General features: G+C 35.6%; 5 protein-coding genes, 1 long non-coding RNA gene and 1 pseudogene across 9 annotated transcripts; 1 reads left to right on the top strand and 6 right to left on the bottom strand.

Moving 5' to 3' along the window:
• Window positions 1-354: 354 nt before the first annotated feature.
• LOC103835895 (axoneme-associated protein mst101(2)) lies at window positions 355-3527 on the bottom strand. 2 transcript variants are annotated; one of them, XM_009112086.3, is made up of 7 exons: window positions 3359-3527; window positions 1623-3002; window positions 1456-1537; window positions 1306-1369; window positions 1023-1208; window positions 869-929; window positions 355-762 (listed from the first exon to the last, which is right to left on the bottom strand). In XM_009112086.3, exons 2-7 carry the CDS (start codon window positions 2947-2949, stop codon window positions 605-607), a joined length of 1878 nt encoding a protein of 625 aa, XP_009110334.1. In that variant the 5' UTR covers window positions 2950-3002; window positions 3359-3527; the 3' UTR covers window positions 355-604. The 2 variants fall into 2 exon arrangements, with proteins under 2 accessions (XP_009110334.1, XP_009110335.1); XM_009112087.3 differs by having other exon boundaries at window positions 1623-2988; window positions 3359-3501.
• A 135-nt stretch (window positions 3528-3662) lies between these two features.
• Window positions 3663-6774, bottom strand: LOC103835896 (rab9 effector protein with kelch motifs). Of its 3 annotated transcripts, XM_018653436.2 has the most exons (11): window positions 6358-6774; window positions 5972-6121; window positions 5717-5884; window positions 5435-5587; window positions 5190-5342; window positions 4914-5078; window positions 4690-4830; window positions 4424-4610; window positions 4150-4336; window positions 3938-4083; window positions 3663-3848 (listed from the first exon to the last, which is right to left on the bottom strand). In XM_018653436.2, the coding sequence occupies exons 1-10, from the start codon at window positions 6518-6520 to the stop codon at window positions 3955-3957; spliced, it is 1596 nt and encodes a 531-aa protein (XP_018508952.2). In that variant the 5' UTR covers window positions 6521-6774; the 3' UTR covers window positions 3663-3848; window positions 3938-3954. The 3 variants fall into 3 exon arrangements, with proteins under 3 accessions (XP_018508952.2, XP_033132668.1, XP_009110336.2); XM_033276777.1 differs by having other exon boundaries at window positions 3669-4083; window positions 4424-4568; XM_009112088.3 differs by having other exon boundaries at window positions 3705-4083.
• On the bottom strand, window positions 6700-9306 carry LOC103836273 (annotated as a pseudogene).
• A 320-nt stretch (window positions 9307-9626) lies between these two features.
• LOC103835897 (probable galacturonosyltransferase 11) lies at window positions 9627-13176 on the bottom strand. The gene is made up of 2 exons (XM_009112090.3): window positions 11882-13176; window positions 9627-11360 (listed from the first exon to the last, which is right to left on the bottom strand). Exons 1-2 carry the CDS (start codon window positions 12017-12019, stop codon window positions 9915-9917), a joined length of 1584 nt encoding a protein of 527 aa, XP_009110338.1. The 5' UTR covers window positions 12020-13176; the 3' UTR covers window positions 9627-9914.
• A 2623-nt stretch (window positions 13177-15799) lies between these two features.
• Window positions 15800-17933, bottom strand: LOC103835898 (transcription factor MYB51). The gene is made up of 3 exons (XM_009112091.3): window positions 17459-17933; window positions 17225-17354; window positions 15800-16791 (listed from the first exon to the last, which is right to left on the bottom strand). The coding sequence occupies exons 1-3, from the start codon at window positions 17592-17594 to the stop codon at window positions 16056-16058; spliced, it is 1002 nt and encodes a 333-aa protein (XP_009110339.1). The 5' UTR covers window positions 17595-17933; the 3' UTR covers window positions 15800-16055.
• A 3647-nt stretch (window positions 17934-21580) lies between these two features.
• LOC103835899 lies at window positions 21581-24511 on the bottom strand. Its single transcript, XR_004450074.1, has 13 exons — window positions 24198-24511; window positions 23785-24114; window positions 23643-23705; window positions 23461-23556; window positions 23266-23344; window positions 23101-23155; window positions 22941-22977; window positions 22564-22842; window positions 22381-22465; window positions 22224-22296; window positions 22066-22119; window positions 21862-21961; window positions 21581-21782 (listed from the first exon to the last, which is right to left on the bottom strand). It is a non-coding gene; the product is annotated as an uncharacterized LOC103835899 (long non-coding RNA).
• A 232-nt stretch (window positions 24512-24743) lies between these two features.
• Window positions 24744-26184, top strand: LOC103835901 (60S ribosomal protein L6-1). The gene is made up of 4 exons (XM_009112092.3): window positions 24744-25062; window positions 25433-25539; window positions 25625-25806; window positions 25906-26184. The coding sequence occupies exons 1-4, from the start codon at window positions 24803-24805 to the stop codon at window positions 26059-26061; spliced, it is 705 nt and encodes a 234-aa protein (XP_009110340.1). The 5' UTR covers window positions 24744-24802; the 3' UTR covers window positions 26062-26184.
• The last annotated feature ends 23 nt before the right edge of the window (window positions 26185-26207 follow it).

Here is a 26207-nt window from a genome sequence, read left to right on the forward strand (position 1 = left end):
ACAATATTATCTTTTTCTTTTTCCTATAATGATTTTTTTATATTTAATCTCTCAGTGGATTAAATGAAAATTATTATGTTTTGCAGTATTTCTTTATCTTTTCAATAATCAAATGGGTTTAGGTAGACATTAAATAAAAGATTTAAGTTTTAGAACAGAATCACATGCTAATAAACAAAGAAAATAGTTGTAAATGGAAAAGCATGCTTTAGTAGTTAGGTCACCACCAACTAGGAAGAGTTTGACTTTTCTTCTACGTTATATCTCCCCCAACATTTTATTTTTGTATCATACAGTATCTCTAGCTCCACTGTCATTATGCATGATTAGCTTCTTTTGTTTCTTACTATTGAATGAAAGAAAAAAGATACTATTGAATTGAAGAGATTCTAGTCTTTGTTGAAAAATACAAGAGATTGACAGGAATATTAAGAGTTTGGTGAGCTAAAGTATATCTCTCAAGATAACATTTAACTAGTAGTACAGTTTTTCTCCAGAAAAAGCTTAAGCCTATCTCTGCATGAATATTGAAACACTTACTTGTTGTGAGCTCTCAAGAAGCAAATAAACAATGAGGAGTTGGTCAAAAATCCCTTGGATTGATTTAGCTTTTATGTGCCTTGATGACCCTAGAGTAGAAACTCCATGATTCATGCGTCTCGGTTATTGCAGATTGACCAATTGGATTCTCCTCCACAAACTTCTGAACGTTCTCCGCATCCACTAACCTTTCCATATACTTCATTAGCTCCCCATCAGGCCCTGTTCTCAAGATAATGTAAAGGAATAATATGAATCTCCATTAGTTCTTTCAGCTTGATGTTACAAAACTTGGATACTGCAGTGTTTAAGAAGATAAAAGACTCACCTAATGCAGAATCTTCACGGTCTGTGTACTGGTAAGGGAAAGGAAAGATTCCAGTGTGTGGCTGAACCATAATAACCAATGTTAGATGTTTTAAAAAATGTGAGATTGCAGACAATGAATACATATGCATGGTTGTAAGTGTTTGAGAACTTACAGGATTACACAGGGCCTTGTCAGGTGAATCGTCAACAAGCAACGTGTTTGTCTCATCATACTTTCTTTTTCCACAACTGAGACATGTCCCAAAACGATTCCAGACTGTTCTCAGATTCTTAAGGAACAGAGGTTTAGTGGTATTCCCCAGAGTTTTGAATTTTGTTGTAATGCATATTCTTTGATCCTGTGTACATTACAGAAAAAAGAAGAAGAATTAGAACTGATTGCATACTACAAATGTAATCTGCGTTTCTTATAGATGTTGTAGAGAGATCACTTACGAAACTAAATAGTAGATTTTTCGCATGATGTCCCATGACAATTTTCGTCATATAATTCAATCCACTGTAAGAGTAAAAGGAAAGAGAGAGTCAGTAGATGGATTAATCTAAAGCAATGCATTTGAATCTTGATCAGGTAAAGATACTTACATGCGTCTAGAAGACCATATCCCAACATCAAACTTTTCAAAGCAGAAGTCAAGAAAAGTAGCAACAAAAGGTCTCTTGAAAACTGTACAGAAGACCACACAAAAATAAATTTACTCAAAGAGTCAAGAAGCATGTAAGAACTTACATAGAGAATGATTATTTATTACCTGATCTTAAAGATATTTTACCATCTGGAACACGTTTACCTGTGTTCCCTCGAGCAATGTCTGCAAGGATTCCGTTCAAATCAAATACAACCAGCTTTCTGGTACTTTGACCTTTGCATGAGCATCTAGGTACATCTCCAGTTTCTTGTGTAGCAACCCCATTATCGGGTATTAAGATAGAACTTGACAAAGATGTACCAAGCTTTATCCCGTCAGATTCTAGTTCTCTCTCACTCCTAGGTACAGAAACATCATCCTTCTCCACATCCATATTGTCAGTTTTGTCATCTTCACAAGACTTTTTCTTCTTCTTCTTCTTCTTTTGTTTGGGTTCACTAACTTCCTCACTTAGTTCACAAGACTCTTTCTTCTTTTTCTTCTTCCTCTTTTGTTTAGTTTCACCAATTTCATCTTTTGCCTCTTCCTCGGCCACTAACTCTGGTCCAGCATTCTTATCACAATTTTCCAAAACTTCTTTGTTTGAGTGATCCAACAAACACTCTACTGATCCACTCTCTATGGTGCCTGTTAAAGTATTTTCTGATGGATCACAGACCTCCATATCTGCAGTTTCCTGATCTGACAATGACGTTTTCTTCTTCTTTCTCTTCCGTTTTTTACTCTTTACTTCACATACACTTGCAGTTTCCATAGACTCTTCTGGCCTACTTTCCATGGAGGTTGCTAGAGTATCTTCTACTGCCTCGCGTACCTCCGTTGTTTTGGTCTTTCTCCTCTTCTTTTTCTTAGCTTTAGGATTCTGAGTTTCGGACACAGTAACATCAGCTTCAGCATCTGCTCCCTTTTGTTTATCCACAGTACCATCACCATTTTTTTTCTTCGTAGTCTTCAATTTCGATCCTTGAGCTTCAGAACTGTGCCTAGCATCGCATTCCATAGTAACCAGCGAACTGGTATCAACGCCACTCTCCCTCAGCGCATTTATATCATTGCTTTTCTTTTTCTTTCTTCTTTTCTTCTTTCTCTCAGAAGAAGACATATCAACAGCACCTGACTGCGAATCTTCAGGCTTTTCACATGAATCTTGACCTTGCTGGCTTGAATCTTCTTGTATTCTAGTGTTGGACAAATTATTCTTGGGTGGATGTCTTTGATCTTCTTCGGTGGTTTTTTCTACAACATCCAACGTCTTCTCTTCTACACACAAAGCTTCTTCTTCCTTCTTCTTCTTCTTTCTTCTTTTCGTTTTTTTCCTACTGGAACCATTCATATTTGCATCTGGTAGTAAACCTCCTTCTGTTGGGTCTATATGAAGTGTCACACCAGTTTCTGGAACTGTTCTTCCCAATGAAATAGTATCCATCATTCCTTTGCTTTTTACTCAGATATTGCCTTCAAAAATAATCTGCAGATACAAAACTGCCCAGTGAAACGTTACTTAAAGTTTTAGTACAATTAGTTATGTTTCACACTAAAACAACATGTGAAGATAACAAAGAAAGCAATGTTAAACAATGATAACAGACAACCCAACCATATACTTCACAAACCAGAGAAGCAAGTTAATCTACAAAACAGATATATTCTAATACCATTCTACTTTGAAAAACACGATGGGCAGTGTTCTTAATCCCTTACAACACCAAAAGCCAATGACTTTAGCAAAACCCGTTAACTATAAGATTAAATCAGATTCAATGAAGCCAAAGAGACATGACACAATAAATAAACAGAGACGCAAACACTACATTCAGAAGTTTTGGTAAATTATCAACCTTTGTTTCTCCAGAGTTGGTTCAGGGCAAATTCAAAACGGCGAAGAGTGTCTCTGAGAAAGACAAACGTTTGGGCGCGGCGCGGCGGAACTCGAGAGGAAGGGGAAAGAACCCTCGATGTGTATAATATAATTTGTTCTGTTTCGGTTTAAATTGTAAACGAACAAAAAGATTATATTATAAACCGAACCGGTTTACAAGAAAAGTCTCCACATTGGCATATTCCTTGAATAAACCATTTTAATCTGGTTATTGATCGAGTCGATTATGTTAATTACGTATTAGCCCCTTAAACTTTTTGTTCATCAGATTAGTAATCCTTTTCTTTTGTTCTTTACTGGAACTGTGAGAGGAAGCATTACATTGCTTTTGCAAGTTGAATAACACTAGGCAGAAGAAAAAATAAATAAAAACTCTTCCTCAACAAGTCATCAACAAAACCTAACTTAGATTCTAAACTAAACACATCCTATCTTGCTGAATCTCTCATCTGCAAAATCAAATTGTTCAAAGGAACAGAGTTTAGACACAAATGGTTTTTAGCTCTGCATCTGGCTTCACCTCTTGTTGTCTAATCACCTTTGTTTTTCTGTTAGCTATGATGACTCTCCAGGTCCGGTCTTATTAGTAGCTCCAACATCTATTGATACTGCATTTCTAGATTCTAAAGAAGCTTCATCTGTCTCAGGAACTGATGAAGATGGAGCTGCTGTATTCACAGTGCCCTGCACACAGATTTTTCAATAAGTAAATTGCATAATCAGATTTTTGGGATATGTTTTTAAAATTACCATATCTAGCACCGCCGCTGTGTTTATGTTAACATCCAGAGGGTTGCTGATGAGACCACTACCACCACCCTCCATGCCAACTGGTGGAGAATCTTTGGATTCAGCAGCATCAGTTTGTTCCTTGCTCAAAGTTCTTGGTACCTTTAAACTGTTATCATGGTCACCATTGGACATAGCTGGCCTCTTTCTGTACATCAACAAAAAAATTACTCACAACACAATGCAACCAACAGAAGACAAAAAACGAAAGTAAGAAACTGATATAAGCACTCGCCTACTCAAGCTTTGATCAGACGCCAGAACGGAGCTCTGCTTGGTTGAAAACAAAACGCCACGAAGCACTTTCCCATTTATCATTGTTTCTATACTGTAACCAACTGGGAACCTCTCCGTTACCTTGGCTTGAAACATCATTTTCCCCTGATCAAATTGGCCATTGTTCAAACCAAAACTCCCTCTTCCTACAATAAAAGCAATCATCATAAACAGGCTAACTTTAAATGTTTCCAATATAACACTGACTAGATTGCTTAAACACACCTTGATGATCCATATTGATTCCGACCAGAGATTTATCATACAAGGAGCTTGCATGACTTTGTTCTTGGCATTTCAACTTTAGTTGCTTCTTTAGAGACATGCTCCCTACATTCTGATCAAGCCTTGCATCATATCCAAGTCCTACTTAACCAAAAAGTTAAAAAAAACGATTAGAAAGTAAATGCCCAAATAGCAAAGTTGAAGAGAGAGATCGGTGGAAAAACCTGTGTGTAAGTAAAACATATCATCCAATGCCTCGAGATTTTTATTGCAGCCACCAACAAAGACAAGAAACCCGGATCTGTGAGGATCTAAACAGGCCCCTGCTGAAGAGAACCTCGCAGATGGACCTTCTCCTATGGTCAGAACCTTTGACCAAACACACGTATCTACAGGTAAGCACAAAAAACAACAATGTGATTATGCTATCGAACTCCGAGGCACAGAAGCCAATCTGCCTCACAAAGATTGGTATCAAATGATCGTCTCGGTTAACGTACCAAGATCAAGCACATAGAGATCATCGTAAAGATTCTGAGCATCCGTAAACCCTCCAAACACATACAAGTTCTTCCCTAGTGAAATAGTAACATGGCCAGCTCGAGGTGTCAGTAACTGCCCTGAAGTATTCACCTCCTTCCATACGAATGTATCTGAAACTCAAAATCAAAATATCATATGACAATTTTTTTTTAAATTACATTAACCTTCAGATAGAACATGAACTTAGGAAATGGTTTTGCACCTGTATCAAGGATATGAACATCAGAGAGATAATAGTCGTGTCCATCTTCACCACCTATAACAACTATTTTATTCTTCCACGACGAGCAAGTGTGGCTATCTCTCGCAGATGGTGGAATCCCAATCGTAGCAGCACGTTTCCACACATAAGTCTCTACACAAGAATGTAGCACAACCTCGATATTAAGCTACCTAAGATTTCTATTCAATGTATAAGAGATGAATGTTACGTAATAGATTCACATGCCAATTCAAGAAAGCTATAGCATAAAAACATTATTACCTGTGTTAAGTACGTAGAGGTCATTATAATAGATTTCGTCATTAACATCAGAAGATTTGCCACAGCCACCAAATACAAAAAGCCTTTTACCAACGAGCGTGGCGCTATGACCTTCTCTTGGCGCAGGCGCCTCTCCTCTAACACTCTGACACTTCCAAGTATGTGAAGCTATTAACCACAAATGGAAACAAACAAACAAACAAACCCAATTCAGAATAACTTCTTAAAACTTGAAGTACCAAAAAGGAAGCTTACAAGTGTCAAGAATGTACAAATCATTGAGAGATTTGATTCCATCAGTACCACCAAACACAATAAGGTTGTCGCCGACTGTTGTACAGCTGTGACTGTCCCTAGGAGGAGGAGGCGTGCCACTGATCATCGGCTGAGTCCATATCTGCTTTGCTGCAAACACAGTGAGAGAGCAAGTAAACAACAACAAAATCATTTTTAATACAAAAAAAGCTTCCTCAAAAGGGTCAGACCGTAATCAATCAAGTAAGATACAATGTAATGGATTAAAAAGGACAAAGCTTTCAATACAAAATGTGCCACAACATGCAGGGATGAGCAAAACAACATAAGGTTCGGACATTCTGCAAACGGAACCAAACCTAAATCCGACAAGAAGAGAAACTAACCAGCGTCGAAGACATGGACTTGATTGGTTTGGCGATTGTCTGTGCCGTAGCCACCGAAAACATAGAGAAAGTTACCTCCTTTAACGGAGTTACAAGTGTGTCCCCACCTCTTACCGGGCCCGGAAGAAGAACCCACTTGTTGTCGGACCCTTTCCCACCTCATTCTCCGGGGGCGGGGGGAGAGAAAGTTCCTTCCTTTGGGATGAGAAAGTGCGGGAAAATGAAAAGAGTTTTTTGTTGTTTAGGAGAAAGGGAAGAGGAGGAATCCGAAATCAAAATAATTTCTTCTGGCGATTATACATTACAGAACAGGTGATGATGATAAAGGTGGTTCCTTTTTGCTTTAGGTTATCGAAAAAAAAAATTAAATAAAAATATTAGTGACAAAGCGCAAGCTTCTTTTAGTTTTTTCGTATCATGTGTTAATGACGTGTCGACGAAGTATTGGTTGGTTATAGTCTCCTAAAAATAGTCAATATATGGGTCCCCGAGGTTCAAGGATATACGTTACAAGGATCTAATTCTTTGTTATTTTTAAACATTTTTATGTGTTGGTTTTAAAATAAACCTACACATTATTTACTTAGGGATAATATTTGCGATTTAGTTGTTTTTTAAATGTTAGAAATTAGTAATAATATAATTGATTTGGTCAATATATATGAGTGTTATATTGATTTTCTACTAACTTTTGCTTAATCACAAATTTTTTGTAACGCTCTCTAACCATCACTGCCAACGAATTCTAGCATCAACTGTGCGCTGATTTTTCTGTTTGTGGATTTCATAATGCTGATGGCTTATGCAGTAGCTTTAGAGATTCAATTTTTTTTTAATGTATTTCACATGATATTGAAAATTACTTTCCTATATACTTCGTCCGTTTCCGAAAATAAGATGTTTTAGATTTTCTACTTGTTCTATAAAGATAGATTTTTTATATGTTTAAGATATTTTTTTATATTTTTTAAAAATATTAAATAAAAATATTTGAATTGATTAAATTCATTGGTGAAAAGTTATTGGAAAGTGTATAATAAAGTAAAAGAAAAATTAAATTATAAATATTTTGAAGCTGACATTTGCGGCCTACGAAAGGAGGATCAGTCTAGAGGTTAGGTTCAGCAACACAAATAGACAAACCAAATTTGTCCGGAATATATTAATATTGTGAGCCACAGTAAAATCTAAAAGTTGCTAAATCATTTGAAGAAATTAGATCTCTTCTCTGAGATGACCAGAATCAAGCAAGGTCGTCAGGTCAAAAGGTTCAGTATCGTATTGAATACACCTTTTATTAACACACAGAGATTTTCTGCACCTGTAAATTCATACATCATCTAGAAGACTGAGAGCACGAGATTTGTTAAAGCTTTCAAACCTAGGAAGAACATCTTGATGCAGCTGCCAAGAGTTCATATTAAACGTGAGATCATCTACATGGTCTACAAAGGCGTAAACTCTACTACCACCATGGTTTTCAAAACCTTGGACTTCAAGGCGTTTGACAGTGTTCCTTCCGGGATGGAAGTAGAAAACATAAAATGGGTTGGAGTGATAAGAGTTGTTCATCAAAACAATTTCACCTGTAGCGGTCACTCCAACAACGGAAACAAAGCCAGTGCCACTGAATTTATCACCAGGAAGAGTGAATAGATGTTCAGACCAATCATGTTTCTCGACATCCTCTAGAACCCACATAGTCATGATACTCTCAGAATAAGCTGTCCACCTAACCAGACCTAATTTACCCTCATAGTTGATCAATCTTGTAGTATAATGAGTGAATTTATATGTGTCCATAAACTTGAATTTCTCAGACCGAACATCAAAGCAAACTATATAGAAAGTTGTTGCATGGAATCCTAGAGCCAAGTAATATAGAACTCCATTGATGCATATCCCTTGGGACCAAGGATAATGGTCTAAGGGAGAGTAGATCTTCCTCCACTCAACTTCTCCAATTCCTAATGTAAAAACATTAACAACATTGGTGCGAGATGAATAGGTAGAATTGGATGACACTACCTTGAACACCTTGTCAATAGGATCAAACCCTAAAAGGCTCTTACTGCCCGTCCTCACTATAGGTAAGAACCCGTACTGTCCTGTGCTAGGGTTGCATATCACATGCTCTGTATGCTCCTCCTCCTCCTCCTCATCCCTGGCCTCTTTTAAGATTGGCATACGACGTAAACAGAACAAACCAGAGGCATGACCACAAAATTTCAGCGGCATGTCTTTAGAAAACTTCAACTGAACAGCGGCATGTCTTGTCATCACGGTGAGGGGAGGAAAAGAAGAGAAACTCATTATTGTTTGTAGAGCTTTCCATGGCGAAGAAGAGACTAGGTCGAGTGGAAGACTTTGTTAAGAACAGCTCGGTAAAATATACACTGCAAAGTATGGACCTCCATTGTTCCGACACGCAACGACACCTCGCTATTGACTTGACAGGCAATCTAGAGAATATCTCGTGAATTAGTTCAACAGGGATTGAATTCATCATCATCAGACTCTGAAAGAGAGAGAAAACATAGTAGGTTACTACTTATCGTAATATAATTGTTCGAGACCTAGGGCTTTCATTACGCAACCAAACCAAATCGTGCATGGTCGGTTGATTTAGTTCGATTTTGGTTTAAAGGCATAAACCGGTCGACCCGTTGGGAGAGGCGTGCCTACAGTGTATTGAAAAAGGCATTCGCCTCAGACCCCCGATTAATATGACTATTTTTAGGGCCCCAAAATTTAAAATAATTTATAGTCTAGTGGTTTAAACTTATTTAAGAAAAAAACATTTCTACGAAAATTAATTAACTCATTTTCTGAATTCATGTATTTTTTTCTATATAATATATTCTTGTTATAAACTTATTTTTTTACAGTATTAGACTTGTGTATTTGGTGAAAATAATATATCATATTAAAAAATTATTTTTATTACAGTTGTAAAGAAATTTATTTTTATAATTTGCCTTATGTCCCTAAAACTTTTCTCACCGTACTGCATGCACATGTCTAGCCTTGTTCACTGCTCCAACAAATCGCACGCTTTTCAAGCTATTATCACTTGTATCAAACAAATACATGTTATTAACTTCTTGTTGTGTCAAGTACTCAAGTTCATGTTGAAATAGAACCAATGAAGGGGAAGAGAGTTAACTTGGGAATGCATGACACAAGAAACAAAAGTTTGAAAGTATGACAAAGATTGTTGATTATTTGGAAAAAAAATCATTGAATACAGAGAACATTACAGCTTGAAAAACAAAAGGAAATAAATTATCCATCCATCCTTAGATGATAATAAATATAACAAAAAGCTCACAAAAAAATAAGTATCCCTGTAATCTAGTAAACCATAAGTACATCATAGACCTTCTAATGTGTGATTATAAATTTCTCACCAGACCATAAGAAGAGAACAACAGTCTTCAGAAAATATCTGAACCTGACAAACTTTTCTGAGCTCTACAAAACATTCCAAAACAAAAAAGAATCTTCAAAGTGTATAAGAATCTTCTCAACTCTCTCAAAAAGTCTTTTTTTTTCTTCTAAGCTGTGACGCAATCTTGTAAATAAGGATGGCTTGAGTTCAAAAACTTGAACCAAAAAGGTTTATACCTACCAATACCAATCTTTAGCCAAGGCTTCATGTTTCCATTGTAATGAATCACAGCCGCGGTTTCTATCAAACGGTTATCAATGTTCACATCGTAGCCTAACCCCAAGACATGCCATCTTCTGTCTAGCGGCTCGGTGAGACCATAGAAAGCCAACAGACCCGGAGGAAGAGTCCCTAGCTTCCAAAGCGTTCTCTCTCTGTTCTTCTCTTGCCAGTAATGGTACCTACCAGTCACGTTCGCTTTCCTCCACGCTATGAGATCGAAAACGTTCATACCAAAGGCCCATCCGCACGCTTGCGGATCAAACTTTGAGCTTATAAGCGGGTCAGAGAAGTTTAGGTACTTGTAGTAACGGTGAAAGGCTTCAAGACACGTCTCCACAGCTCCGTTGACGTTCCCGTGAAGGTCTAAGGAGAAGAGTGGAGTCAAATCTTTCTGAACAACAACGTCGTCGTCTAGGAAAACGATCTTTTCCAGCTGAGGATAGATCTCGGGGATGTAGAATCTGAGATGGTTGAGTAGTGACAAGTACTTCGGGTTCCTCACTTTTGGCTCAGAGTTTGTTTCTTGGTCCCCGAAGTAGTAAGCTCTCGAGTCTTTATCCAGCAGCTGCTTAACAACGGGAGAGTAAGAAGCATTCAGCCAAGAGAACTCTTCCACGCTTCTGATCTCTATCGCTGCCCCCTTGAAGTCATTACCAAGAAACCAAGCCTGCATAGCCTTGTAGCTAACTCGATTCGTCACTACGTGGAACACAAGCTGCTTCGGATGATCAGCGTTGGCCACAGTCGAGTTAACAGCAACAGAAGCAGCTATTACATTATCAGTAAAGATACAGAAATGGTAGAGGTTGTTGTCAACGAGTCTCGGCGAGTTTCTGCTCTCATCCGCCACTTCACGGCGCTCAGTTAACCAATCTGACGTTAGCTTGATCATCAAACAGTGGAGGCTCTTCGGCACCGCCTCCGCAACGGATTGACCAAACACTGTTGTCTGAACGGTTGCTGCGTTGGCGCGCTCTTCGAGGGCTTGGATGTGAGACTTCATAGTCATCATCGAGGTGGCTATGTCGTAATGCGCGTCCTGCGCCTTGTAGATGAGAGATGACAGGCCGGTGACGATCGGTTTCGCTTCGTCTAGCGAAATGGGCTGGCCTCTCATCGCTGCTTTGGAGAGGAGAAGCTGACATGTTCTGATCTTGGAGCTCAGCTCCCAAGCTAAGTGGAGATTGTTGTGCTCTTTGGCTATGAAAACATAGGCCTTGGCGAGCGTCATTTGCTCTGCTAGCTGCCTAGCGAAGGAGGAAGCGCTTGTTACCTCTTCCGTGAAGTTTAAACGAGGAGGAGATACGTTGTCGGTTCTTGTGTCTCTTTCCTATCAAAGAAGAAAAGAAGATCAGAGTAACTTCTCCATATACAAAAACATTTCTATGTAGACAGTATCATATGAGCTTTTTGCACTCATAGACTAATAACAATGTCAATAAGAAACTACACTAAGATTTAGTCATGCTATTGTGAAAAGAGCTCAACTTGCATTGATTCCATACATACACAGACCAAACTAATAACTACCAGGACCGGTCCTGGGCCAAGCCGGATGAAACATTTGCCTCAAGCCTCAAAATTTTTGAAAAAATTAGCCCCCAAATTATTGAAATCTTTCTTAAATCGTCTATAACCCCCAAAATCTAATAACCATTATTATCAGCTTTAAAAATAAAAAACATTAGACTACAATGACAGTGGATTCACCAATCTTTTTGTCAGCAAAAAGAATAAAGATCCAAACTTTTTAATAAGCGGATGATCATCAGAGCAAAAAAAAAAACTCAAAATCTCAGCAATCAATAGAGTCAATACTACAATGCAACAAAGAGAGAAAAAGACATATACAAGGTTGAGCTGAGATGGATCTTGCTGTTGATGACGATGCTGAACCATGAAGAGAACCAATCCAGCAACAGAGAAAGAGCCAAGGAGAAGCCATATCCAACTCAACAATCTCCTTCTAGCTACCCTCCGCCTCCTCATCTTTTCCCTCCACGGTTCCTCTCACCAGATTCTTCTTTACTGAAATCGATTTTATTACACTAAACCCAGATTCGAGTAGATACCAATGAATTCGTGCCGACAGAGGAAGAAGAATCTGTAAGAGAGTGAAGAAGAAGTGAGTTTTGTTGTGATTGTGATCTGCCTTTTCGCTTTGCTGCTTTCGAATGATATTTCTTCGCTGTCCCCAAAAAGAAATGTTAATTATTTTCCAGATCTGATTTAATTTAATCAATACTATTAAATTAGAAACATGTCCAATTGATAATAGTTGTGTCCAATTATTAATATTATTGAAACAAAATAATCTTTATTGGTTATTTGGTTACCACTAACCACGTTCTATTAGTTTCTCACAAAAACAGTTACATTTTTTTTTTTTGAAAGCATCAATTACGTTTCTTTCTTTTTTAACTGAATAGTTATTTTTCTTCCTTCAAAGTTTTGGTTCATTGATTTGCGTTTTATACATAATTTTTAGGATGTGGGTGGTTTCTGATATAGTCATGTGTTAATGACAATCTGTATTCTTATGGAAGTACTATTTATAAAAATATATTCTACGGATTTTAGTTTAACGGGTTTTAAATAGGTTACTCGATTAAAAAATATTTATTAAATATGATTTTACTTAAAGTTAGTGAAGACCATATTAACCCATTTACATATATATATATATATATATATTTAACAGAATATACTAAAAAAATATTTTTTTCAAATATTTTTCAAAAAATTTGTTCATTTTCGGTGTAGGTTGGATTTGTACTTTTCAGATATAATACTTCAAGAACCGTTTGAGTATATAGGGTAGGTCTAATAGAATATGAGACTTTGAATTTTGGGGTCGATTTCGAGTCAGATTTTTTGGATACAAATATTTTTGATTAATTATGTTAGGTAACTATTAAGAAAATTTAATATGTTGCAAACTTTAGAAGCAAAGTTTAAAAATAATTTCTGAAATCAATATGGCACAAGTGTATAGTTATGCAACTTGACATATTTAATATAGTTACTAAAATTTATTTTAAATTAAATAAAATTTTGATTATAAAAAATAACACAAATATAAATATTAAATTTCTCAAAAAAAACAAAAAATATGCCCGCCCTTTAAAGGGCGGGTCAAAATCTAGTTGGCTATTAAAAATGGATGACCTGTCTTTTTGTTTTACAAATCAGACCGGAACTAGATAAATTGTCTATTACCACCTTAACTCAGACAGTCGGTGTGTTAAAATAGGATTCGTGTCTTTCTTTCCCAAAACGCTGTCGTTTTTATTATGGGTGGAACAAATGGGCCAGTGGTCCCATTTCGTTGTTTTCTTTGCTCATAAACTCGCGACTCGAACTTTGGGCTTTTCTTCCCAAATAAGGAATCAAAATGGCCTACGTGGAGAAGGACATAACATGATTCGAGTTACAACTACAAAAACAACTTAAGATAACAAAAAATAATCTTGTTAAACTATTCAGATAATGCATGGTATTATCAAAAGAACAGATCTCGATTAATTTAAAAATATTTAGCTTTTCGTTAGTGAATAATTTCTGTGTTTGCATCATTGGATTGGTGATTGCACCTTTTCATCAAATCGCATATTCTTCTATATGCCTAACAAATTAATTAGGTACGTAACATGCAGCACCAATCAATTAAGCGACTTTTCAATGCAATCAGGAAAAGTGTAATTAATCGCATAGAAAAGTTATTAGTGATCATATATGTTATGTTTTCTATGAATCAGCCAATCAGGTCTGTTGACAAATTAGTTGGATGTTAGATGTTTTCCTAATGCAATAAAATTACATTACTCATGACAGGAGAAGGAACCCTAACTCACAAGAGGATAAACAAACCCTAACTCCTCTTCAAGAGTGATTTTAATAAAATAAAATAATGTCAGAAAAGAAGAACATGAACTGCAAGCGAATATCAAACCAAAGAGGAGAAAACATTGAAGACAAATTCCCACTAGATCCACATATAGCATATGCATATCGTACCCAAAATAGCTCTTGCTCTATAGATTTCTCTCTTGTTGATCAAGATTTTTGGTTTATGTAGTTATGTAAACTAATAATAAAACATTTCAATAATTGCAAAAAATATAGATTTCAAGTTGGTCACTGAGTCCAGGGAAACGTCACGAGCATGTCTCGGGGGCATTATTTGTATTAGTATCGAGCATATTTTATTTAATTTTTGTTTCTTTCGCCTATGTACATTGAAGTTTGAACAAGAAATAATTAATGTCAACTGAAAAGGAGCTAACCTTGAAAGTTTATGATTTGATAAATTAAATAATACTCCACTGAGTATGGTTACCTTATTGAGTATTTTGTTATAATTTGTTTGGTGGCATTATTACTGTCACTTCATATGGTCCTTTGAAATGTCAAGAGTCTGGCGCAAGAATGTGGCACAGCCATAGAATGCCAACTGCCCCGATCGGTAATGAGTTGTGACGACCCACCACAACATACTCTTGCATAATTTAGAATAATATGGACTTTTAGTTAAAAGAGTATCAGATAAGAAGTGGAGAATTAAAGGAGAAAAAGAAAATTCGATGGCCCGGTTGATTACGTAGTGTACATGATCATAAAAATACAACTTGTTGAATAGATTGAATGTATAGTCGTTCATTCGTAGAAGCAGCACTCGCAATACTTAGATTTTTGGACTACAATTAGATTTATCGTTCAGATTTTCTTTGCAATAAATTAAACATCTAAACCAGAAAAAATAACTCGTTTGTTAAATTTATTCTTACAGTTTCCACTTAGGAGTTCTATTTCAAAATTGAGACTAAATTTTATGTTATTTTGGGAATAAGACTTAAAATATAATAGTTCTATTATATATTAAAAATCAAGTTTTATATATAAAAAAAGTTTAGTTTACATTTATTTTATCTTTTAAATAGAATCATGAATAAATATAGAACAATAAATATATTAATCATTTTCATTTGAAATAATTTTATTCTGATTCTATTTTAAAGTAAAGGTTATTATAAACTTTAAAATAATTTATTCTAAAACAGATTTTAGAGTAAAAGTTAAATGAAAATAAAAATGTTTTTATAGTTATTGCAGTTGTAAGAAACTAACACTATGCTAACAAATTTAAGCAAATACATTAGACCAGAAAATAAAAGAATAAAATATGGATATATTTTAATCATAAATTGCTATGATTTTGTAATCACTGTTCCTAGAGGTACTATTTTAGTGTTTGTAATTATTATTATCACTTTATATATAGAGAATATTAGAGAATTAGAAGACACTTTGGAAAGGAAAATCATTCAACTTTTACAAATAGTATTATTGAAACAAATCTCAGCTTTTACTTTTGTTTATGCATGGTGCCTTCAAAAGATGTAATGATAATGCAATTCTTCTCCTCTTTAATCTTTGGAATGTTCAAAGAAGGTCCACTTGCTTTCTGTCGGTCGCATACCTCATTAGAGAAATGACATATTTAAGGTATACACAACAACTACATATATAAGTCCTTGAAACAAATTAAATTATCTATATTGTATGTATGATTATATCAACTTGCTCGATGCACTAGTCATAGGCACTTAGCTTATGAGCTACCAAAGCAGTAGTGTTAAAATAACGTAATTCTCATGTTCGGATAGGTTTTTGTTTTGTTTTGAAAAGAGGCTTAGAACATGTCAGGATAGTTACAAATCGACATTCTAATTTTACTGGTACTTGTTTTGCCTGTTATCGAATCATGAATACTAAAGGTCTAATATAATACACTCGTTAAACTTATTATTACATTACCATAAATTTATTCACTTCATATGAAACACACTTGAGTGTAAACATACAAAAGAGTAAAAACAATAAAAACACTCATATGACAATACAAGCTACATGCATGGTTCAGCATCGTCATTATCATTATTCATTATTATCATAATCATCAGCCTAACATATCCATCGACATGACATAACCATGATCATATTGAAATGATCATGTAAGATTCATTCATGCAAAATAGTTATCAATATCTTCGATATTGTCTTGATGCTCATAGACAGGCATCACCTCGACGTCGTCGTTCACGTCCTCCTCAAGAAACCTCGAAAGTTCTTTCATAAACTCAGTGTTGTCAACACTAGACTCTTCCAACATCATGAAATCTTCATCATTCAGAAAATTTGAGAATCCGAGATTATCCTCATTATCACAGTACATTAAACTATCATTAACGGATGCCTCAGAGAATGTGGACGGAGACGATGTAGCGTTACCGTTAACAGTCATCTGGCATAGAAGATCTGAGGTTGGTGTGAAAGAAGAGCTAGTTGACTTATCTGATTCGGAGTTAACGGTGACACTTGTAGTAGTAGCAGTGTGACTTGTAGTAGTAGTAGTAAGTGGGCCACCACTTCCGATAATCTCAGACAGAACACTTTGATTGATTCTCTTTCCGAACCTATTAGCTACTCTGTTCAAGAACTTAGCCGATGATAATCCCGGCTTCTCGTTGTTATTCTTCACCTTCTCATTATCAAGATCATCATCACTCGTTATAATTGTCTGAATAACGTTTTGCTTCTCTGGAATCTCGGGGAGGTTTTCTGATTTGTCGGAGATCAAGCTCTTGTGTGTAACCGGATCGACACCTTTCTTTATCAAACGTTTTTTGATATGAGTGTTCCAGTGGTTCTTGATTTCGTTATCGGTTCTTCCCGGTAATCCACGAGCTATTGCAGCCCATCTGATTAAACACCATAAGATTACACGATATTATTAGTCATGATGATTATATAAGAATATAACATACAAATTGTTCTTAAATTTATACATATATATAACGTATAAACCAAGATATTTTATTTTAGTTCAATTTTCTTTGCTGGAAAGTTGAAATATGTTTTGTGGAAAACATATATATATATTTTTTTTTTACTTATTTTTTGCTCATATTATTTGTAAATTATAAACATGGAGTGTAGTCATGTTTTTGTAATTATACAGGCAAATGTACAAGCAAAGATTTTACTCCTCTTATTTAGAATTCTAGAAAGTATAAAATAAAAGAACTAAAATGTGTTAAAATACAGCCATTTAAGTTATACCCCAGGAGAAAATGGACAAAATAATGGGACAATATACAAAAAGAAAAAGTTGAGAGAGATAGGGAGACTAACTTGTTGCCATGAAGGGCATGAAGAGAGATGATAGAACGTTCTTCATCTTCAGTGAACTCTCCTCTTTTGATGTCAGGTCGTAGATAATTAGCCCATCTCAGTCTGCAGCTTTTGCCACATCTTTTGAGTCCTAAATCATTTTACAAAATAATTTTATATTAAAAATCATTGATCAATAATGACCAGAAAGGCCAAAAATTGAATATTCAAATAATGCGGAATAAAAAAAAATACCAGCTTTTTCCGGGAGAGTTCGCCATCCACCTTCACCGTGACAATTGACGTAGGAGACAAGCTTCTGATCTTCCTCGGGAGTCCATGCTCCTTTCTTTAAGCCTAGTTCAGCTTTGCAACACGGTGTCCGCACCATTCTTGATTCTTGATGGGGTTGTTCTCAAGTGAAACAGAGAACAAAGAGAAAAAAAATGAAAACCTGAGAGTTGAAACAAAGTGTGAAACGGGACGTGTGATCATAAAGATTGAGCACATGATCTTTTGATTAAAGAGTTCAGACATCGGTAGATTCTTCTTATTGACATCTTGCTAGCTCGTTTGTGATACTAAGAAGAACACAGAGAGCGAGAAAGAGACAGAGATCTCTAGTTGCTCTGTTTTCTTACCACAAAATAGAGAGAGAGAAGCTTTAGTTTATTTTTTTCTAAGAGTTGTTTGGTTCACTTGCGAAGTGAGCAACTTTGAGGATGAGGCACCATCTTTATTTATGCGTGCTTGCAGCTGTACGTGTGGCTACTGCCAACGACGTCGTTTTTGCACGATATTCACACGTGGCTCGTTTTGATTCCTTACTCAAGATTTTCTTTTGTATTTATTAAAAAACTCATGCTAACTTTGTAAGTGGAATTTCGAGATGGACCTCTGATTTTTTCCATAATATTAAATAATTCATTTTCTCTTTTTTTGGTGCACAACAAATAATAGTACTCAGAGGCTATTATATAATATTTATCCCATGCATAAGACCGCCATTGGTGATATCATATGTGTCCTCCTTTTTAATTAGATTTAAAGAATGTTTCTTTTTTACAAAAAATAGTACTTTATTTTTTTAACTTACCTATACCAATTATATTCAATAATAATAGATATCTGCAACAATAGTAATAATTTAACTAATAGAACGAAATTACAAGCAAATAGTTCAAAGGTGTGAAATTTTCTAAAAAGGATTGAATAAAATTTCTACTAATTGAAGGGATATAAATATATATGTAGTGAACTCGAAGTAAGCAAAAAAGAAGAAGATATGAAAGTAAAATTAAACATTGGAAGCCCTGGTTAAAAGCTACCCAATTATTTGTTCATCGAAATTTGAATTGCTTATAGTTATTAGTATTATGTTCATCCCCAATATCAAATTTTCTTCAAAATTATACACGACATCTTTGTCAGATACAATACAGCGCCGCAGCATTTGGAACACCAATAAAATTATAGTATGTTGAATATTCTTTCAGATTTCCAAAGATATTTGTGTTGACTATATAGGTCGGTCCAAGACTAAACAATACATTTTACTTAATATGAAATTTTAAATTTAGTGGGAAAAATCAAATTTACCAAAAGGAAAATAAACTATAACAAATTGAAAATAAGAATATTTAGTATATTATATTATAGTATATTATATTAATTTTTATTTGAAAATTATAAAGAAAGTAGCACATTTAAAATTGTATAGAAATTGAAAATATGGTAAACTTCACAACAAATAAGATAATTTATACATATCAAAACCTTTATGGAATATCGGAACCATAGGACTTTGGAAATAATATGTTCAATTTGAATATCGACTGAAATATTACATATCGAAAACATGGTCTTTGTCAGAATGTGCACTCGTAAAAGATGGAGTGCGGACTTTTCTAAGTACGACTGAAAACTTCACATTTTTTTTTGTTAAATTCCAAAAATAATTTATTAGACATTAGACGACAAGTTATTAAAAAAAACAATAGGCGAGCGAAACACATAATTGAAAATTCGAGGAAGGTGAGTAAATTATACGGAAGTGGTCGTATTTGAATTCGATAAACTAAGCAACAACTTGGTCACTCAAACACTGGACTTGGACAAGATCGAAATCGATCATACCAAGAAAAACTATAGGGACCGAAGAAAGATAATGGCTTTAAGATTTCGTACAATTAGCTGCCACTCTTTTATTTCGACTAGTCAACACTTAACTTTGGGGTTTTTGTCTTCCAGCGACTTTAGATGAGCGATTTATTAAGTTAAGAACGACGACTAACTCATGGTCCTTATCCATGAGCAAAATCCTAAAAGACTTGGTCTAGTGTTACCAATCTGGTTAATTTTCATTAATCATAGGCTACATTCTGTTTTTAATCTGTTCATATTTTTATTTGTTTTGATGAACCAGATTATAAAACATCGAAACCTAATTCGAACAGCTTTTTTTTGCTACATTGAAGACAACTAAAATCATAATTTTCTCTTTTATGTCGATTCTTGTCTAGACTTTAAAAATCACAATTTTAGTTTACTATAAGTAAAATGAACTTTGTAAATGGAACATGTAAAATAACTTATTTTTCAATTAATTTTATAGAGATTTTGTGTTAAACATTTTGCTATGACCCAACTTTGTGTACTCATTCAACAAAACAAAGATAAGACTTGTTCCCATATATTTCTTTTGACAACTAAAATCACAAATTCCTCTCATGTGGATTCTTGTCTAGAATTCCGGCAAATCAGATTTTCTTTTTATTAATGGTATCTATGTAATTAAACCATGTGAGAATTAGCATAAACAATAAATATAAGAGATATGTACATCCAACATTATGCTCTGACCCAACTTTGTCTACTGATTCATTCAACATAACAAAGATAAGACTCGTTCCTTCTTTTTCTTCTGATTAAAGTATGCAAAACATGGTAAAGGCCTTTACTTAGAGTCTTGGACCATATTTCACATGCACTGAAGACATTACTAGTAAAAGAAAAAAAAAAGGTCATCTTTGAGAATTGAGAGTGTTTCACTGTTTCTTTATTCGCATGCATTATTGCCATACTAGGGGTTGGCCCGCCCTACGGGCGGGTGAATTTATATTAAAATATATTTTAATTTTATAAAAAATTGAAAATTACTTTAAAATGAATATAATAAATATATTTTGTTTTCTAATTAGATTATATATTTATTTTGTTAACATTTGACATTTGTTTATAATTCTTACATGTTTGAATTTTTATTTGTTATCAACTATATTTTAAGACATTGTACTATTTAATTTTCAGTATTCATTTCAGTTATTTTTTAATACAAATACGCTCTCTTTCTTATTTTGCATTTGCATGAGATTATATATATGTGTAGTATTTTTTAATACATTTTTAAATTGTGTATTAAAGTTTTATGTTTGATTATGGTATATCTGAATGAATTCTATCAGTGATTATGAGTGTCTCTAACAATGTTTTTATGCAAAAATTTCCTTTAACCAAATACTAAAATCCCATTGTCTTTGGCTAATCTACCAAATACTAAAATCACATTTTATTTTTTGGGTTTATACTCTTGTTTTTGTTTTTCAAAATAATTTTCAAAATATTTCTCAATTTTTATTTAATTCTCAGTTTACCAACCAAAAAGAAACAAATCCATTAAAATTCACTTTTTTTTTTACATTTCGTTCATCTGGGTCTAATGAAATCTAGAAAATAATCTATGTAATAATCTTTGATTGTGGTTTTTCATCATTTTCAGTTTTTCCAATTTTATGTTTAATAACCAAAAAGAGAAAAATTTCCACCAAATTCACTATTTTATCTCTTTGGCATGAGTTTAATAAAATCTGAAAAATATTGTAAGTACATTTTCACCATCCTCTTTTTTTTTTCCTTGAAATATATTTATTATTAAATTATATCATCTAATTTAACTAAATTATTATTGTATAATGTGTTTTTTTTTCATCTGGAATCATATTTGTGGATGGTTGACCCCTTAGCGCTTTCCTCATATTGTCTAATTCATTGTTTCCCGTCAACTGGTAAAAGGGAGCCGACTTGGTGGTAGTTATGGCCATGAATCCTGCAACTAAAAAGGCCCGTGTCATGTGACTGTTTATCAACTTCAGCACCCATAGATCAAAGCTAGCATACCGTTGGCAACATGGATTTTGATTTGGAAGCTAGGAGTCTCGAGAAGGTCTTTCAAGGGTGATGGTGGCTCATGGACTTGCGGGCAGCAGATGCTGAACCTTCAATCTGCTGCATCTAAGACATCCCTAACGAATTCTCCATTCCATAGTAAACATCCCTAACCAGCTCCCATTTCCCTGCTTTTGTTGTTTGAGTGATTCATGCAAAGGAATGTAATTAAAATTTTGTTACTAACGTAGAGCTGGGAAGTCAAACAAAAGATGGGTGTCAGTGTTGTCTTAAAGATAGCAGGATTTCTATATTTTACTAAATTCTGGGGAAGTTAATCTAACTTGAGATTTTGGAAGCAGATGCATTGAAGGCACGAATTGGAAGCCGCGTTGCTCGTTACCGCGTGCCGTACCTAAGAAGTAAATTTAAGGTAGTCAAATTTTATACACACATCAAGTTCAGTTAATTTACCCGTTTGTTTAGGTTTCTACCGTGTCTAGTGGCCAGATCGATCTGCTATAACAATGCGGGAACCATGTGATTAGGTGAGGACCAGAAGCACATACCGGGTGCAGTCATTTGATACACCGCCTGTTAAGACAGTCGAGAGTTTGTATTGTTTAAGTAAGATATGTTTCAAAAATAGTTCTGTAAGTATTACTTAAGAGAAAGAGAGGGAGAGATGGTAATTTTACCTTGCGCAGCTGAGTTATGATGTCTCATTGATGTGTGTTCCTCAGCATGTTTGCCTGCAACAGTTTTATTGTTGTTAAAAGGTTGATTGCCTGCAGCCTGCAGGGAACTGGGTTTGTGAATGAATGGGAAATTTCTCTTTTTTGGAAACACAACTAACCTTATGTTACGTTTTAGAAGCTTGGCGTTGCGCGAAAGCATCCTGTTGGTGCGGGGGAACTTGCTCAAAGCATCTACATAGTAAGACCGTAAATTTTATGAGACGGTGGTGAAAACCATAAATTTTCTACACTGCCCTGATTATTGTTTGAACTTACTCATCGCTGATATAGTAGCTTTTGTGACATTTACAACTGGAGTGCCAGTGCTGCTCAGATAGTTCTCAGGCTGGAAGTAAGCATGCTATTATAAGCACGATGGGATTAAAGTTGTTTCATATAGTCCTTCAGATGTAGCGTTACATGTAGTAAGCAAGAGCTGTGAGACCACTGTTTTCTTACTTGGTTTGCAGGAGAGGCCTTACTATAAGATCACTTCATTATCTTCCCCAGGAGCTTCACCAAGTGTTGGAACCATCATAGTTCCTTTTTTGGGAGTTTTGATGGTTGGTTGCAGGTCCAGGGAGAGTGTAAAAGTAAACCAAACAGAGATCAGTAAGCTTTGTCATTCTGATTCTATTTTACAGGAAATTTGCTAACCTTTTCGTCAACGTCTAAATAAAATAAAAAGATTACCTTGGCTGTGCTTCTCATGTCCATTCCAGTACCACCAACCCTGTTCTGAAAGATCGTAGAAACCCCAAATTAAAAGGTAAAAAAAAAACAGAACACATAACTCTTTTCTTTGTTGTTCAAGATGAAATTATCAAGCAACAAACCAGTGAGAATGACAAAACATTGTCTTTTAAATCTGAACTGCAGAAAGAGAGATGAGGAAGAAAAAGTTACTGATATTTTGAGTACAAAAGCCAAGAAATGGCAAAACTAATTCATGAAAGGAGCATATTGTATGGTAAAATAATCATACAGAAATATTACCCAAATAATTTTTTCGTTGGAGGAGCTTAATTTGACGACTTTGTTTCTCTGACAACTGGTTAACAAAACAGACCCATAGTTACGACAAAGAAAGAGGAAATCAGATGCCAATATATTCTAAGTGGACGAAATGGCGTTTAGCTAATAAGAATGAGGGGTACTTACTTGTCAAGCTTCTCTTTTCCTACAGTCTCAGAGTCACAATAAATATGGATTCCAGATGTTAAGTTCAGAAATAGCCCACCTACAAATAATATATTAAGTTTATGTGAAGCTATGTCTGGTGAAAACATTTTTGCAATGAATTACTCCAAAGCTATATTAATATGCATAAACTACACATAGTAGCAAGTTTATAACCTCCAAGGACAATATTTGGTTCACTTCCGTAGCTTTCAAATTTGTTATGAAGGCAAGCCAAGGAGTTTAAACATACTGACACAGACGGTTACATCCCTGCAAAAATGCAATGATATTGAGACGCGGTAGGCATACGTATAAATATGGATTATAACCACGCGAGATTAAACAATCGTAAGTACCTCTCTAGACGTATAGTAAGCATTACACGTTGTGCCTCAGATGAACGGTCCTTGATTGTGCTCCTGATTGCACTTACCTCACCAGTCTAAGAAATTTGTTAAGTGGAAATACCAACTAACTCCTAAAATCACAAAAACATACCAGGTAGCTGTCTGTTTCTGTTCGCCAAAGTAAGCAGTTAGCCGTATGAACGGAAAAGGAAAGCTTCAGTTAGTATCAGCTTAGTGGACTCTTGACAACTTTTCAAAATAAGTGCCAAATGTTGTTGCTCCGCTTTACGTCGAAACCGCTCATCCTGTAGACTGAACCTTCACTGAAACGATCACTGAAATTGTTGAGATGGTTCGCACTGACGGACCCTTGCATAAGAATCGATAGTTTGAATAGGATCCGGAAGTGATTATCTTTCCTCAAGGAATAGCATGTCAACCCCCATCAGCTCGCTTCCTCTCTTGGCATTTCTCCGAGAACCTAAGAAGACAAAGCTCAGTTAATCAGCAAGAAAAGAGTAGGAAGTTTCCATTTTTGGAGTTAGTAATCACCAGAGACAATACTTCTAGATTTCACAGAGATGGAGCTGTATAACGCTCGGAGCATTGAAATTTATAGGAGGAGCCCTCCCGTGGGTTGCGTATGAAGATGGTGAGGTCGATTAAGGTATAAATCAATGGAGAAAGAAGGCGTTACCGGAAGTTCATCGGAGGAGGCTTCAGGGAAGGGAAGGGTCGGCGACGATGTTAATCTAATGGATCTAAGCACTAAGCAATGATACGTTGGGCCTGAATAAAAAAAGAGAACAGAAGCCTAGTTATAGACATAACCAGGTTTGGTTAAAAGTCAGAAATTGCAATGACCCACTTAGCGTTCGTTAACGAAAAAATTGGAGAATAATTAAAGTGTGACACGTGTCCAAAAATGCCCCATCCTGAAAAATGATGTGGAGGGCTAAGGTGAGAGAAAACTCCCCTTTATATATATAGATAACTTCAAAACCCGTATTAGTTTCTAGCCCATTAAGGCCCATGAGATATATTCAACACATATTAGGCCCATTAGGTTTTTATTCGCTGCCTATCGTCCTTATATTTAAGCGCGGCTAACACCAATCTAGGGTTTACGCACGCCACTGAGTAGAGTTCACCGCAGAGAACAGAGAAAAATGCCGGCGGCTAAGCAGAGGACCCCGAAAGTAAGCAGAAACCCCGATCTGATCAGGGGTGTCGGCAAATACTCTCGCTCGCAAATGTACCACAAGAGAGGTTTGTGGGCAATCAAGGCCAAAAACGGCGGCGTTTTCCCCCGTCACGACGCTAAGTCCAAGGTCGTAGCTCCGGCTGAGAAGGCCGCCAAGTTCTACCCGGCGGAAGACGTTAAGAAGCCGCTCGCCAACAGACGCAAGCCTAAGCCTACCAAACTCAAGTAAAATCCATTTTATTCGATTGGTTTTTAATTTAAATAGATTTGCGCGTGTAGGTTACGTTACATAATAGGTTTGGTTCATTTGTTGGGTTCTGTAGTGTCTAGTGTTTTGTCTTAGGATGATTAGCTGAAATGTCAGGTTCATAAGAGATTTTGCATCTTTATTACAGCAAGATCAGTTATGTTCTGTCTGCTTAGTGTTTAATTGAATTTTAAGCTGAAATAGATTTGTGCGTGTAGGTTACGTAACATAAATCATTTGTTGGAATCAGTATTGTTTTTGTGTTTGGAGGATTAGCTGAAATGTTAGATTCATGAGATATTTGCATATTTATTACAGAAGATAAGTTATGTTCTGTCTGTGTTGCAGAGCTAGCATTACTCCAGGAACTGTGTTGATTATCCTTGCTGGTAGATTCAAGGGCAAGAGAGTTGTCTTTCTCAAGCAACTCACTTCTGGTTTGCTTTTGGTTACTGGTGAGTTTTTGTTATCTCTCCTCTAGTCACATTTTTTGTAATAGTGTTTTTGGTTGTTTAGTGTGGGAACTTTGTTTGTTTCCAGGGCCATTCAAGATCAACGGTGTCCCTTTGAGACGTGTTAACCAGTCGTACGTGATTGGAACCTCCACAAAGGTTGACATTTCTGGAGTCAGCATTGAGAAATTCGATGATAAGTACTTCGGAAAGGTTGCTGAGAAGAAGACTAAGAAAGGAGAAGGCGAGTTCTTTGAAGCTGACAAAGAGGTTAGCAACACACTAATAAATTGATTATCACCAACTTGTTACAATCTATCTTCTTTGTATCATTACTGAATCATTTGGCTACTTAATTATTATAATTAGGCGAAGAAAGAGTTCCCACAAGAGAGGAAAGAAGACCAGAAAACCGTAGACGCAGCTCTGGTCAAATCCATTGAAGCAGTCCCAGAGCTCAAGATCTACCTCGGCGCTAGGTTCTCTTTGTCGCAAGGAATGAAACCCCATGAGCTTGTCTTCTAGATTTCATCTTATCGTTTTGTTTCCCTTCATGTTTCAAGAACATCTGTTTTCCCATGAGTTTTTGTCCCTGGATCTTAGAAATACACTCTTCTCTGATTTATATATCAACGTTCTATCAAATCATCAACGAATCTCAAGAAATTTTG

Source organism: Brassica rapa, chromosome A08 (genome assembly GCF_000309985.2).
Source record: "Brassica rapa cultivar Chiifu-401-42 chromosome A08, CAAS_Brap_v3.01, whole genome shotgun sequence".
In the NCBI taxonomy this organism is placed as follows: Eukaryota; Viridiplantae; Streptophyta; class Magnoliopsida; order Brassicales; family Brassicaceae; genus Brassica; species Brassica rapa.

Bases quoted from the DNA above. Each gene is read 5' to 3' on its own strand.
- LOC103835898 (XM_009112091.3), bottom strand. From the start codon at position 17,594: ATGGTGCGGACACCGTGTTGCAAAGCTGAACTAGGCTTAAAGAAAGGA. The intron at 17,355-17,458 runs GTATTTTTTTTT...AAAATGATTTAG, and splicing joins AACTCTCCCGGAAAAAGCTG to GACTCAAAAGATGTGGCAAA. The intron at 16,792-17,224 runs GTTAGTCTCCCT...GTGTTTAATCAG, and splicing joins CATGCCCTTCATGGCAACAA to ATGGGCTGCAATAGCTCGTG.
- LOC103835897 (XM_009112090.3), bottom strand. From the start codon at position 12,019: ATGAGGAGGCGGAGGGTAGCTAGAAGGAGATTGTTGAGTTGGATATGG. The intron at 11,361-11,881 runs GTATATGTCTTT...CTTCTTTGATAG, and splicing joins ATCCATCTCAGCTCAACCTT to GAAAGAGACACAAGAACCGA.
- LOC103835895 (XM_009112086.3), bottom strand. From the start codon at position 2,949: ATGATGGATACTATTTCATTGGGAAGAACAGTTCCAGAAACTGGTGTG. The intron at 1,370-1,455 runs GTAAGTATCTTT...TTACTCTTACAG, and splicing joins ATATGGTCTTCTAGACGCAT to TGGATTGAATTATATGACGA. The intron at 930-1,022 runs GTAAGTTCTCAA...ATTATGGTTCAG, and splicing joins ACAAGGCCCTGTGTAATCCT to CCACACACTGGAATCTTTCC.
- LOC103835901 (XM_009112092.3), top strand. From the start codon at position 24,803: ATGCCGGCGGCTAAGCAGAGGACCCCGAAAGTAAGCAGAAACCCCGAT. The intron at 25,540-25,624 runs GTGAGTTTTTGT...GTTTGTTTCCAG, and splicing joins TGGTTTGCTTTTGGTTACTG to GGCCATTCAAGATCAACGGT. The intron at 25,807-25,905 runs GTTAGCAACACA...TATTATAATTAG, and splicing joins TCTTTGAAGCTGACAAAGAG to GCGAAGAAAGAGTTCCCACA.
- LOC103835896 (XM_018653436.2), bottom strand. From the start codon at position 6,520: ATGAGGTGGGAAAGGGTCCGACAACAAGTGGGTTCTTCTTCCGGGCCC. The intron at 4,611-4,689 runs GTGTGTTTAAGC...CTTTTATTGTAG, and splicing joins AATCAATATGGATCATCAAG to GAAGAGGGAGTTTTGGTTTG. The intron at 4,337-4,423 runs GCGAGTGCTTAT...GTTGATGTACAG, and splicing joins TCTGATCAAAGCTTGAGTAG to AAAGAGGCCAGCTATGTCCA.